This window comes from Hyperolius riggenbachi, chromosome 1, assembly GCF_040937935.1.
Source record: "Hyperolius riggenbachi isolate aHypRig1 chromosome 1, aHypRig1.pri, whole genome shotgun sequence".
Classification (NCBI taxonomy): Eukaryota; Metazoa; Chordata; class Amphibia; order Anura; family Hyperoliidae; genus Hyperolius; species Hyperolius riggenbachi.
The window spans coordinates 141,411,686-141,424,610 of record NC_090646.1 but is presented as its reverse complement, the minus strand read 5'-3'; the positions used below and the strand labels follow the sequence as shown (position 1 = coordinate 141,424,610).

General features: G+C 42.2%; 1 protein-coding gene across 2 annotated transcripts in view; it reads left to right on the top strand.

Annotated features, from left to right (window-relative positions):
- The window catches only part of FRG1 (FSHD region gene 1), a 40,062-nt gene that overhangs the window by 17,130 nt on the left and 10,007 nt on the right, over positions 1 to 12,925 (top strand). Inside the window, exons 6-8 of one of the 2 annotated variants that reach the window (XM_068268709.1) lie at positions 7,594 to 7,708; positions 12,306 to 12,410; positions 12,710 to 12,801. In XM_068268709.1, coding sequence (XP_068124810.1) covers positions 7,594 to 7,708; positions 12,306 to 12,410; positions 12,710 to 12,801 — 312 coding nt within the window. The remainder of the gene's footprint in view (positions 1 to 7,593; positions 7,709 to 12,305; positions 12,411 to 12,709; positions 12,802 to 12,925) is intronic. The other variant, XM_068268713.1, reaches the window with a different exon arrangement.

Sequence of the window (12,925 nt, the reverse complement as noted above, 5' to 3'; positions counted from 1 at the left end):
CTGCTCTTTGAGTTTGACGATGGAGGACGCTGCAGGTTCTTCCTCTCTGCAGTCTGCAGAACCAGGCCTAGATCCCTCTCTGGCAAGTAGTATTGAAAATATTTACTTAGCCAGCATATATCTGTGTTAGAGGGAATATTGTATCTTACAGTCTTGTCTCTTTTTTTGTTTTTCCTCTTTAGCCCAAAAGAACTGACAAAACTGATAAATTGGATAAACTCAATCCTCAGGCCAGTCAAGTGGGTGATTGTCTGTATTAATGCATGATGTATTTTTTTGCTATGTTACAGATAGGCTAAAAAAGGTTTATGTTTGTTTATATTATAGACAAAAAAGGACAAGACTGATAAGAGTGTTCATCAGACCAGTCAAGATAGACATACAAAGAATGAGAGAAAGTGTGTTATCTGCAATACTCGTTTTGTAACCTCTTCAGCAAGAAAATTGTGTCAGGCCTGTACTGAGAAAGTAGTCAAGGATGAATCTCCTGTGTTAATGAAAGGATTTATGGGCTGGATGCGGGCTGAGATGGCATCAGCCATTAGAGAAATTAAAGACTCAGCTATAGCCTCTACTTCTGCTTCTATTCCAACAGTGTCCTCAGCAGATATTCCACGGATTCCTGAGAATACAGATAATACGGCCTCTGTTAATACCATGGATCCACCTGGGTCCCCGGTATCCTTAATACCCACTTTGGTTCAAAAAAGTAAAAGAAATAGGGAGGATTCAGAAGCTTCTGAATTATCAGAAGGAGAAATTTCAGGGTTAGAAGATCTTTCTGCAGAAGAGGAGGCTGTTAAATCAGATAATCATCAAAGATTTGCCTTCTGTCCAGAATTAATAAAAAATGAACAAAAATCCTTGACACCGTTAGATGAGATGTATGTTGGTTTGGCGGATCCCCAATTTCAGGTTATTCCGGTTCATTCTTCCTTGAAGGATTTAATTAAGAAGGAATGGAGTAACCCTGAAAAGAGGGCTTTTTGGCCTAGGTCTCTATCTAAAAAATATCCCTTTAGTCCTGAGGATCAGGCTTTTTGGGGTCCTCCGCCCAAATTAGATCCTTCTCTGTCTAGAGTGTCAAGGAAAACTGACCTATTATTCGAGGATTTTGGTAATCTTAAAGATCCCATTGATAAAAAGTTGGACAATATCTTACGCAGAGCATGGGAATCATCCTCTCTTACTTTCAAGCCTGCAGTAGCTTCTACAGCTGTGACTCGGTCTCTTAAATCCTGGTTACTAGAAGTACAGACTAAGATTGCAATGGGAGTACCTAGGAATGAGATCCTGAACGACTTTCCTAAATTATTTAATGCAACTAATTATCTTACAGACGCAGCCGATGATACAGTAAAATTAACAGCAAGAACTACTGCTTTGGTAAATTCAGCAAGGAGGGGAGTATGGGTGAAAACGTGGAACGGTGATAATGCATCCAAGTCTAGACTGTGTGGTATCCCATGTGAAGGTTCCTTGTTATTTGGTTCTAAACTCGAGGAGACTCTGGATAGAACCGCTGATAATAAAAAGAACTTTCCAAATAAGAAAAGACCCTATCAACCTAGACGGTCCTTTCGAGGACCCGTCAGGTCTGACCCAGGAGTTAAGCAGACCCAAAACAGGAAGAGATGGGCTCCCTATAGACCTCAGAAGTCCAAGACCAACTTTGCTCCCCCTAGTAGATCTGACAAGCAATGACGCCAGGATTCCGGTAGGAGGGAGACTGGCTCATTTTTTCGAGTTTTGGCAGATTCACATGACAAATCAGTGGTTACTAAAGATCATACTAGAAGGATACAGGATAGAATTCGATCAACCCCCACCATTAAAATTTCTGGTTACCCCCCTCCCAGTAGATCCAGAACGAGAGATATTTCTTCAACAGGAGATAATGTCCTTATTACAAAAAAGAGTTATAAGAGAGGTGCCATTATGTCAAAGGGGTTTAGGATGTTACTCACCAGTATTCCTAGTAAAAAAACCACAGGGAAGCTTCCGCTTCATTCTAAATCTCAAGGTCTTAAACAAGTGCATAAAGTACAGAAGGTTCAGAATGGACAACATTCACTCTGTCATTCATCTCCTACAGAAAGACTGTTTCCTGGCATCCTTAGACCTCAAGGATGCTTACTGGCACATCCCAATGCATCTCTCATCCCAACAGTATCTGAGATTCGCAGTTCCAATCGGAGGGAAGGTAAGACCTTTTCAGTTTTCTGTTTTACCTTTCGGAATATCTTCAGCTCCATGGCTGTTTACTAAAGTAATTGCTGAAGTATTAGCCATCCTAAGATCGAGGTCCATTAATGTACTTGGATATTTAGACGATTTCTTGTTTTGGGGTCCTTCTCATGAATTTGTAATTACTCAAAGTCAGATAGCCATTGAGTTCCTCCAAAATTTGGGGTGGCTGATTAACTGGGAAAAGTCTTCTTTAACACCGAGTCAGTCCATGGAATTTTTAGGGTTCACTATTTCCACTAGGGAGGAAAGGACTTTTTTGCCTGTTAGAAAGATATCTGTAATTACAGAATATATTTTTTCTTTTCAGAAAGCAAGGACAATTTCTCTAAGAAAGGCCATGTCTCTACTAGGACTTTTAACGGCCAGCTTTCCAGCAGTACAATGGAGCCAATTTCATGCGAGAATTCTGCAAATATGGATTCTAAAAGCTTGGAACAAGAAGTTGTCAATGCTGGACAAAAAGATATTGATGCCCCACTATGTGAAAGTCTCCCTGATGTGGTGGCAGGATCAATCACACATCGCAGAAGGTCGTATGTGGAATTATCCGGTTCAGAAAGTGCTGACGACGGATGCCAGTTCCTGGGGATGGGGAGCCCACTTAGATTCCTTGCCAGCCCAGGGTCAATGGTCCAGGACAATGTCTTTGAAGTCATCAAACAGCAGAGAGCTGGAAGCAGTTTATCAGGCATTACAACACTTCAGTACTCCTCTCAAGAATACACATGTAACAGTCAGAACAGACAACAGCTGTGTAGTAGCATATCTGAACAGACAAGGGGGGACAAGGAGTATGACCTTATGGACCCAGACGTTTCGGATCGTTTCTTGGGCAGAAAACAATGTCAAATCCTTGACGGCAGTCCACCTGAAAGGCACATCAAATTCCCTGGCAGATTCCTTGAGCCGTTCAAAGTTAGACCAGAACGAATGGTCCCTTAATCATCGGGTTTATCAGCAGATAGTGGATCAATGGGAACTCCCGGAGGTGGATCTATTTGCCAGGAGAACGAATATGAAATGTCTAAAGTTTTGTTCCCTATATCCGCAGGACAATCCCTGGAAACTGGATGCATTCTCAATAAACTGGGGATCACATCTGATGTACGCTTTTCCGCCCATACCTCTTTTACCAAAGGTACTGAAGAAGATCATTCAGGATCAAGCCAAAGTAATTCTCATCGCTCCACTATGGCTAAAGAGACCTTGGTTCACATTACTTCAAGCTATAGCAGTCTCAAAACCGATCATACTCCCACTTCAAACAGATCTATTGAACCAGGGGCAAATTTTTCACCCGAATCTGAAACTCCTTCACCTCTCAGCATGGAGGCTGAATGGCGCATCTTGAAAGATAAAGGGTTCTCCAATAGGCTCACAGAAACTTTAATTCAAAGTAGGAAAAAAGTCACTCGGCAGATCTATAACAAAGCCTGGAAAGTGTTTAAGAGATGGTGTGCAGAAAGATCATTGGAAGCAACTTCATCATCTTCTGTATTGGAATTTCTTCAAAGTGGCTACGAAAAAGGTCTGAGTGCAAGTACACTTAAGGTACAAGTTTCTGCATTAAGTGTTTTTCTAGAAAGAAAGTTAGCTCAAGAAGAGTTTGTTATTCGATTCTTTCAGGCACTAAAGAGATTGAGACCGGTGATGAGACCTAGAATTCCATCTTGGGATCTAAATACAGTTTTACAAGGACTTTGTGAAGCTCCGTTTGAGCCGATTGAAAATATATCAGACAAATATTTATCATTGAAAACAGCATTCCTTATTGCCATTACTACGGCTAGGAGAATAGGAGAAATTCAAGCATTATCAATAAGAGAACCATACTGCATAATATCGGATGATAGGGTTACGTTACGTCCAGATATTACCTTTTTACCAAAGGTAGTATCCAAATTTCATAGAACTCAAGATATCTTTTTACCCTCATTCTGTCAAGACCCAGCTAATGAGAAAGAAAAGAGGTTACACTGCTTGGATGTAAAGAGGTGTCTCATTCAATACTTGGAAATGACAAAACCGTGGAGGAAGTCCGACGCAATATTCGTTCTGTTTTCGGGAAAATTCAAGGGGAACAAAGCTTCTAGAGGAACATTATCCAGATGGATAAAACAGGCGATTGCTACTGCTTACAAGACTCAAAATAAACAGCTATCTTCCACAATTAAAGCTCACTCGACTAGAGGAGTCTCGGCATCTTGGGCAGAGAGGGCTGGGGCCACTATTGAGCAGATCTGCAGAGCTGCGACTTGGTCCAACCACAACACCTTCGTCAAGCATTATAGATTGAATATTTTAGCTAGCGCAGATTTAACTTATGGGAGAAAAGTATTACAGGCTGTAGTCCCTCCCTAAGAGAATAATCTTGGTTATCATCTCAGCAGGGGTGCTGTCCGATTGACGCTCCGGGAAAGATCAACTTACCTTCGGTAACGTCTTTTCCGGAAGTCAAGAGGACAGCACCCCTGCAACCCACCCTATGTTTGAGGGTTTATGAGGAATAAAGAATTACATTTTTTCAGCATCAATGGTTGTCCGTGTCTTTTTTATAACTGAAGATGGAGGTACTTGTTCCCTACTTATGCTGCTGCCTATTTGCTATGCAAATTTTTAGTGTTTTTCAGCTTCCTGTCCTCAGTCAGGGAGGGAGACAAGTCTCAGCAGGGGTGCTGTCCTCTTGACTTCCGGAAAAGACGTTACCGAAGGTAAGTTGATCTTTTTTGTCCCCCCACCAGCCAATTAGCGCGAACGGCTGTCATAGGCTTCAGCCTATGACAGCGGATCACTTCCTTGCCTCCAGAGGGGACAGCCGTGTCACACGGCTGTCCCCAGTATAGCATTGCCGTAGATCGCGGCACTGTACACAGTAAATAAATGGCGGTTTCACCATCTAACAATCTCCTAGCTGCGATCGCCGCTGGGAGACTGATGATGGAGCAGAGCTCCGTCATTGAAGCGGAGATGCACGCGCATTGGCGCTCGTGATCTCCTGCAAATCCCCACCCCAGGACTTCACAACAATTGGCTTTAGGCGGTCCTGACGCTGCCGCCACGGTCACTCCCATCGGCATGACACGGTCATACAGTAGTTAAACAATACCATTTGCTTGGCTGTCCTGCTGATGCTCTCCCTGAACAAGCATGCAGATGAGATGTTTCTGATTGAAGTCCAACTTAATCTAGTCAGACTTCAGTTGCAAGCTATATGCTTGTTTCAGGTGTGATGCACATACTACTGCAACAAAACAGATCAGCAGGACTGCCAGGCACCTGGCATAGTTTAAAGGGAAATAAATATGGGAGGAACCATATCCCTCTCAGTTAAGGTGGCCTTTACAGGAGTTGATTTCTTGCAAGCGATTTTCCACACTTTTGCCTGCGATTGAACGCAGGCCTTATTTTACAGTAGGCAATGAGTTTCAGAGTAATTGCATGTTTTTTGTTTTTTTTTATTAACACCCTTATTCACAGTCACAGATGGCTCCTAAAATAGCATTAGACTCATAGGAAACCATTACTCTGCCCTAATAATCACTGAAAAGTGTACATTTAAGTGCATGTCACTGCAAGTAAATAGCAGGTTTGCTGTCTTTACAGAGCATCTTGATGTTTTTTTTTGTTTATATAAATCACTAACACGCGCTAGTCAAATTTCAACACTTTATTAGAATTAAAATTAAATGTTATATCCTCAATCGTTACCCACACACACTTGTATTCCACATCCACACTCTCGAGAAGCCTCTCCACTTGCTACAACCTCCTAATCTATCCTCCTTTATAAAATTAATTGGGTATATGCTTCCTAAAAAAGTAATTAATTGCGTAATGGATCTTCCGTTTTAATCCCTTTAAAATTGTGTCGCCACTTATTTGCAAAAATGGAGGGAAAAAGAAAAGCGTTGCTCCACTCTTAATTTTGCAAAAAATAGTAAATGTCACTTTTTAAAAGCTGGCGATATGGTTAAGACTCACAGTTTCCTTTTTGGCAAGTTCATCATTTCTTTAGAGCAAAAAATGGAAGGGGGCAAAAAGCATTGCTTCACTCTTAGTTTGCAAAAAGATATACAATGTCACTTTTTAAAGCTGGCGTTGTAGTTACAAACTCACAGTTTCCTTTTTGGCAAGTGCATCACTTCTTTAGGGAGTCCCGTCTATTATCTCCCCCGTGTGCAGTCAGCTTCTGTGCCGCTCCGATCATCCAGGGTTATCCCCTTCTGCCCGCCGCTTACCAGATAGACGTTATTGGATTCCTCTTGAATCCTCCTGAAGAAGGCCGACGGCTAAATCGGCTGAAACGCGTAGAGGTGTTTATTCAAGCTAACTGAATGCCCATACAAATCTACATAAGCATTGGGAATGGTGTACTGCTAGCGCGCAGCAACCGCCAGCAAAGTACCAAACAGCTTAGAGAGGTGACGTCACCCATAGTAGTACAAGCCAGCAAACAGAAGACGGGAAGAACGGAGCGAGCGGACTTCCGGTGACCTAGGTGGAAGTGACGTAGGCTGTCCAATAACGTCTATCTGGTAAGCGGCGGGCAGAAGGGGATAACCCTGGATGATCGGAGCGGCACAGAAGCTGACTGCACACGGGGGAGATAATAGACGGGACTCCCTAAAGAAGTGATGCACTTGCCAAAAAGGAAACTGAGTTTGTAACTACAACGCCAGCTTTAAAAAGTGACATTGTATATCTTTTTGCAAACTAAGAGTGAAGCAATGCTTTTTGCCCCCTTCCATTTTTTGCTCTAAAGAAATGATGAACTTGCCAAAAAGGAAACTGTGAGTCTTAACCATATCGCCAGCTTTTAAAAAGTGACATTTACTATTTTTTGCAAAATTAAGAGTGGAGCAACTCTTTTCTTTTTCCCTCCATTTTTGCAAATAAGTGGCGACACAATTTTAAAGGGATTAAAACGGAAGATCCATTACGCAATTAATTACTTTTTTAGGAAGCATATACCCAATTAATTTTATAAAGGAGGATAGATTAGGAGGTTGTAGCAAGTGGAGAGGCCTCTCGAGAGTGTGGATGTGGAATACAAGTGTGTGTGGGTAACGATTGAGGATATAACATTTAATTTTAATTCTAATAAAGTGTTGAAATTTGACTAGCGCGTGTTAGTGATTTATATAATCTTCTAGTACAATTTTGAGGGTTGGGGAATCCCTCCACGCAACACGCAGCTTGTAGAATAGTAACCATTTCCAGCGCCGGAGAGTGTTCTATATAATTATACACAGTTTTTTTTTGTTTGTTCAGTCATCTCTATAGAATTACTCATCTTAATATCTATATTCAGAATGAGCTCCTAATGGTTTTTGTCCCTTAAAGGATCGCACTTAAATCTGGTTATGGGAAATACCTTGGCATAAATTCAGAGGGACTGGTCATTGGTCGGTCGGATGCGATTGGTGCTAGAGAACAGTGGGAGCCAGTCTTTCAAGATGTAAGTTCACGTTTTCACTTGTCTCAATATCTTGTCTGTTTGATTGGCTCGTCAGTGCCTCTAGAAATCACAGCATGCATTACTTGCCTATTTCACCCATTTGGTATTTACAAACAATGGAGGTAATGTATTAAATATGCCTTGGAATTGATTAGTAATTATCAATCACTATTGAGCAGATGATCAATAAAAATGTGATTAGGATCTGCAGTAAATATAGATTTAATATGGCAGCATCATTTTGTGCTGTGCCAAACAGTGTAAGGCTACTTGCACACCAAGACGTTGCGTTAGGTGCTACGTTAAGGTCGCATAACGTGCACCTAACGCAAGGCCTGGTGCTCTACGATGTGGACGTCAGAGTGAGCCGCTTCGTGCAGCTCACTCTGGCGTCCGTGATGCGTACTCTTGGACGCATGCGGCATCACGTGGTCCCGCCGGCCAATCGCCGCACAGAGCGGCCGCACCAGGAAGTAAACACTGCACGTCACAACGTGCAGTGAATATTAATAAGCCACGTGCCTGGCCGCTCTCCGCTCCTCCCCAACTGCGCATGTGCAAACAGTCTAACGTGGCTTAAGCCGCTTAAAACGCCGTAGCATGCTGCACTTTCGGAAGAACGTGCAGCGTTACATGTAACGCAACGTGGGCAGTGTGAACAGCCCACTTGTGTTACATTGCTGTGCGTTGGGGGAACGTTACAGGCTGCACTAACGTGCGCCTGTAACGTCCCTGTGTGTAAGCAGCCTAAAGCAGCAGCAATTAAAGGGGCAGTATTGCGAAAATAGTCCTTTTTACTTCATTACATATAAGTTATGTACAAGTGGAGTAATACTTTAAACACGTTTAGTGGCTGAACAAATGTAATTAGTACACTGGCATTACCTATTTGAAGCAAGGGAGCCACGTCAGAAGAAACATTTACTGACGCCGATTTAGACAATACCATTATGCTGTAGGAGGCAGCTAAATCAGCTGTTTGGGGTGGCATTATAATTCCCCCATGAGACGTTAGAAATAGGATCCTCCACCTTGTAACATGCTCTCTCGTGCATTTCTTCAGCTCATGTGAGCCGCGTGACCTCACCGCACTTCACAGATCCTAATGCTGCCTGCCGAGGACACGGACACCTATTGCTGTCCGTTGCCGTGGTTACCAGCTTTCAGCTCTGCGCAGCATTGTGGCAGCAGCACGGAGCAGCCAGGAGTTGTAGCTATGTCCTGCTAGCATCTAACATTACGATTTAAAGTTGTTGTTTTATTCACGAGGCAAGCATTCTTAGATGGAAAGAGTTACATTTTTACTGCTTTCCTTCTAAGAATGCTTGCCTCATGAATAAAACAGTGTTTTTCACCTTAAAGCGGACCCAAACCAAACATTTTTTGAATTAAAAATATTTAGTTGCGCCACTCTGACACATACAAAGAAAAATAAACACTCCTTCAAGCCTATGAGCATTTCAGTGCATGCTTTTCACCCTTCTCTTTTCAGAACTAGGATTATACTGGGGGCAGCCATTAGCAATTCCTCCATTGCTTGACACCACCTACTTCACCAGTTTGCCGGAATTTGTCCCTGCAATTTGAAAGGAAGGGAGGGGTTCCTCCAATAAATGTAAAATATTTTATATTTGTCATCAAGCAGCTGAAAAAAGGCTGCTATTTATTATAATTTAGAAAATAGATATAATTTCTGAAATCTTGTATTTTTAATTTGGGTCCACTTTAAGGGCCCTTTCACACTGGTAGTTTGTGTTACCCTGTTTTTGCCGCATGGTAACGCTACACCGGAAATCATGTAAGTGTATGGCGACATAGGTTTTGTTTTTTTTCTGTGTTGTGGCGCAGAAGCTTATTTCGTCAATACAGTTCCGTGCAATTTGAACATCGGCCTCAGGAAGTGAGTGCTAGAGAGCCTGCTTGGCCTGCAACCAGAATGGAGATTACCGTGCACTGCCACATTAATCTCTATCTGCTTTTTCTGGCAGTGTAATACAATAGCACCGCTCCTGCGGGTTAATATCGTGAAACTGGCCTAAGGATGCTAGCAATTTTCCCCTGTCAGTGCTCCTCCCATTCATTCGCCAATAACTTTATCACTACTTATAACACCTAAATGATCTGTATCTTGCTTTTTTAAGGCTTTCCGTGAACGATATTTGATTTCAGTAATTACTTTGTATATGCTTTTTAAGGGTGGAAAAACAAGAAAAAATGAAAAATGTAATCTCCTATAGTTTAAGTAAACAATGCTACTGTAAATAAAACCCTCACATTGTGTTTGTCCCGGTTATTACATTTAAATTATGCACCTAGTACAGGGGTCACAAACCTTTTTGGTTGAGAGAGCCATAAATGCCACATATGTTAAAATGTAATTCCGTGAGAGCCATACAATATGTTTCAAACTGGGACAGTAGGGCTCACGTCCCTGTTGCCCTGGCGATGTGTATACAGTTGATCCTCCGGGCAGCGGAAGTGTCAGACACGTCTTCAGCTTCTCTTGGGTTTCAGCAACATCAGCAATTTCCTCGAGTGCCAGACAGGAGAAATACTGACTAACAGCTTGTACAATTAGCTAGCTGACTTGGGGGTTGATTCACTTTGTAGGACGAGGTCCCCGCAGTTTGGCCCAATAGGCTGCCTGTCAAGTGACATGCAGCCTATTGGGCCAATCAAAGTGTGGGGATCTCGTCCTAAAGTCACTGGACCAGAGTGGGACAATTGGAGCAGCTGTTAGTTTTGGGGTAGCGCAAGTAGTAGTACATGCTACAGCAGTAGTGTGCCTACTTTGAACATTTTACTTGCGCTGCCACACTAAGCTGCACTGCTTAGTGAATCAACCCCTACTGATTTGTTTGTGAGCCAGATGTAGCTATCAAAAGAGCCACATCTGGCTCCCGAGCCATAGGGTCTCTACCCCTACCCTAGTACAATGTATAGTGACAATATATTATTTGGAAATAAAGGTATTTTTTCCGGGGGAGATTACAAGGGGTAAATAAGTGTAGTAAATTATTTTTTTAATAGATGTATATTGTATTTCCACTAATATTGTATTTATACTAAATGTACGTTGTATTTCTACGAAGATGGCGCTAAACACTATCCTGGGTACCAGGAAGTGTTTGCTCCTTTTTTTTTTTTACTACTATAATTTTTACTTTCACTTTTATGAATGAACATGGCTCCTGATTGGAGTCATGTTCGTTCATTCCAAACACTTTGGCTCAGGGAACACATGTTACCCTTCACCTATCTCCACCATGTAAGTCCCGCCGTGAATGAGCGGATTGACAGGACACCCGTGTACGTCCAGATTGATATAAGAAGACTCAAACTGGACGCGTATGTACGTTGAATTTGGGTTAAGTGATTAAGTCAGAGTGCTGTGTTGCACTGATTATTGGAAGAACATAGATTTTCAGTAAATTGTCTGTGTTTGGCAACTTTTCAGTTTAAGCAGTGGTCTGTGAACATCAGTATTATGAGTCCAGTGATCAGGCTGTAAACCCTGTTCAGTCGTTCTTTCCAAGATTCAAGAGATTTGTGTAGAATTCCTCCTTGTCACATGTCTAATTTCTGTCATGAGCCCACTGATTAGAGAACAGACGACTCATTTCCATGCCCAAATCTCTGTAGTGTATTTAAATGGGATTATATTAGCAAAATAGCAGGCTGAGGATTGCAGCAACCGTGTCCACTTTACTGTAGAACAGAATGCATAGGGCCTGGTGCAGCTGTACCTATCGCTAGCTATAAGGGCTAGTCATAGTCTCACACATGAATACATAATCACAAGATTCAGTTGTCAAAAAGCATTTTTCAATAAAAGATACTTCACTGCAGTCAGGGTCACTGCCTCAGGATCCTATTGAGGTTTCCCTTGGCGTTCTGTAGACCCCCTTGCTGAGCGCAGACCCCCTGCGTATCAGGGCCGCGCTTCTCTTCTATGATGAGTACATGCGCAGTGGCACTGAGCCGGCACTGAGTGCCTCCTGCTCACTGTGCATGCGCAGCCACGCTGATGCCAGTGGAGGTGCACAGCCCCAATAAGATTGCTGACAGGAATCTTTTAGGGGTCTGTGCTCAGAGAGCGGGGACAGCAGAATACCGAGGCAAGCTCCAATGGGATCCTGAGGCTTCCCTCTCTTTAGCTTAGTACCTATTTTTGTACCTGAGCTTCGGGTCTGGAACACTTTAATAATGAAAAGGGATTCCTCTTGCCATGAATTTTTATATCCTTATCACTGTGTATTTGAAACTAAATGACATTTCCTAATACATACAAAATCTTTTCTCATGGGTTCTGTCCGTGGTTTCAATCTTACAAGCCACCCCATTTGTTGCAATCCTCAGGGCTCCACATTGATAGATTGCTCCAGAACAGAGCCAAGTACTTTTCTTGTTGTTATTTACGAAATGCCATGCAGTACTTGCATGATGTGAGTTTTTTAACACTTGAAATTTAATCAAGCCCACGGTGTTTAGAAATCCGCCTCAGCTGTAGATGAGTCTGCTCAGAAGATGATGGAAAATTGCCACTAGGAACAACTGATGATTACTTTAGCATAGACCTGTGTGTGATTATTTTTAGGGAAAAATGGCTCTGCTGGCATCAAACAGCTGCTTTGTTAGCTGTAATGAAGAAGGAGACTTGGTAGCAGCAAATAAGAGTGCGGGTGAAGGAGAAATGATCAAGGTAAGGCCTAATAGCCCTACCAAGTCCTCATTTTTATTTTCAATTGTATCCTTTGTCCTAGTAAATAAGGAAGTGGGATTTGATTATTTACTACTGAAATTGGCTATAGACCTCAAGATATGATTCTTTCCTCTGCTATTTATAATCCCCTCAGTATCCATAATTGTCATGTAAATATTTGTAATTTCTTTACTAGGGTTTAGATGCCCTTTAAAAAGTTGAGTATGTGTGGGGTGGTTGTTTTATTTTTGCTCGTTTTGTTTTTCTATTATCCTGGCTGAAATATTGTCCACTCACAGATTCGATGCTGTACAGAGAGAGAGTCAAAGAGCTCAGATGATATTCCTGATGAAGACCGAGGCAATGTTAAGCAGTGTGAACTCAATTATGTGTAAGTATGAACTCCAGCCTTCCGATTCATCTGAGGTTATCTGTAGGATTACTTGACCACATCTTATTCTCACTATGGCTAAGCTGAGCAGCTCTGAGCCAGGAAGATGTTAATTTGACCATGT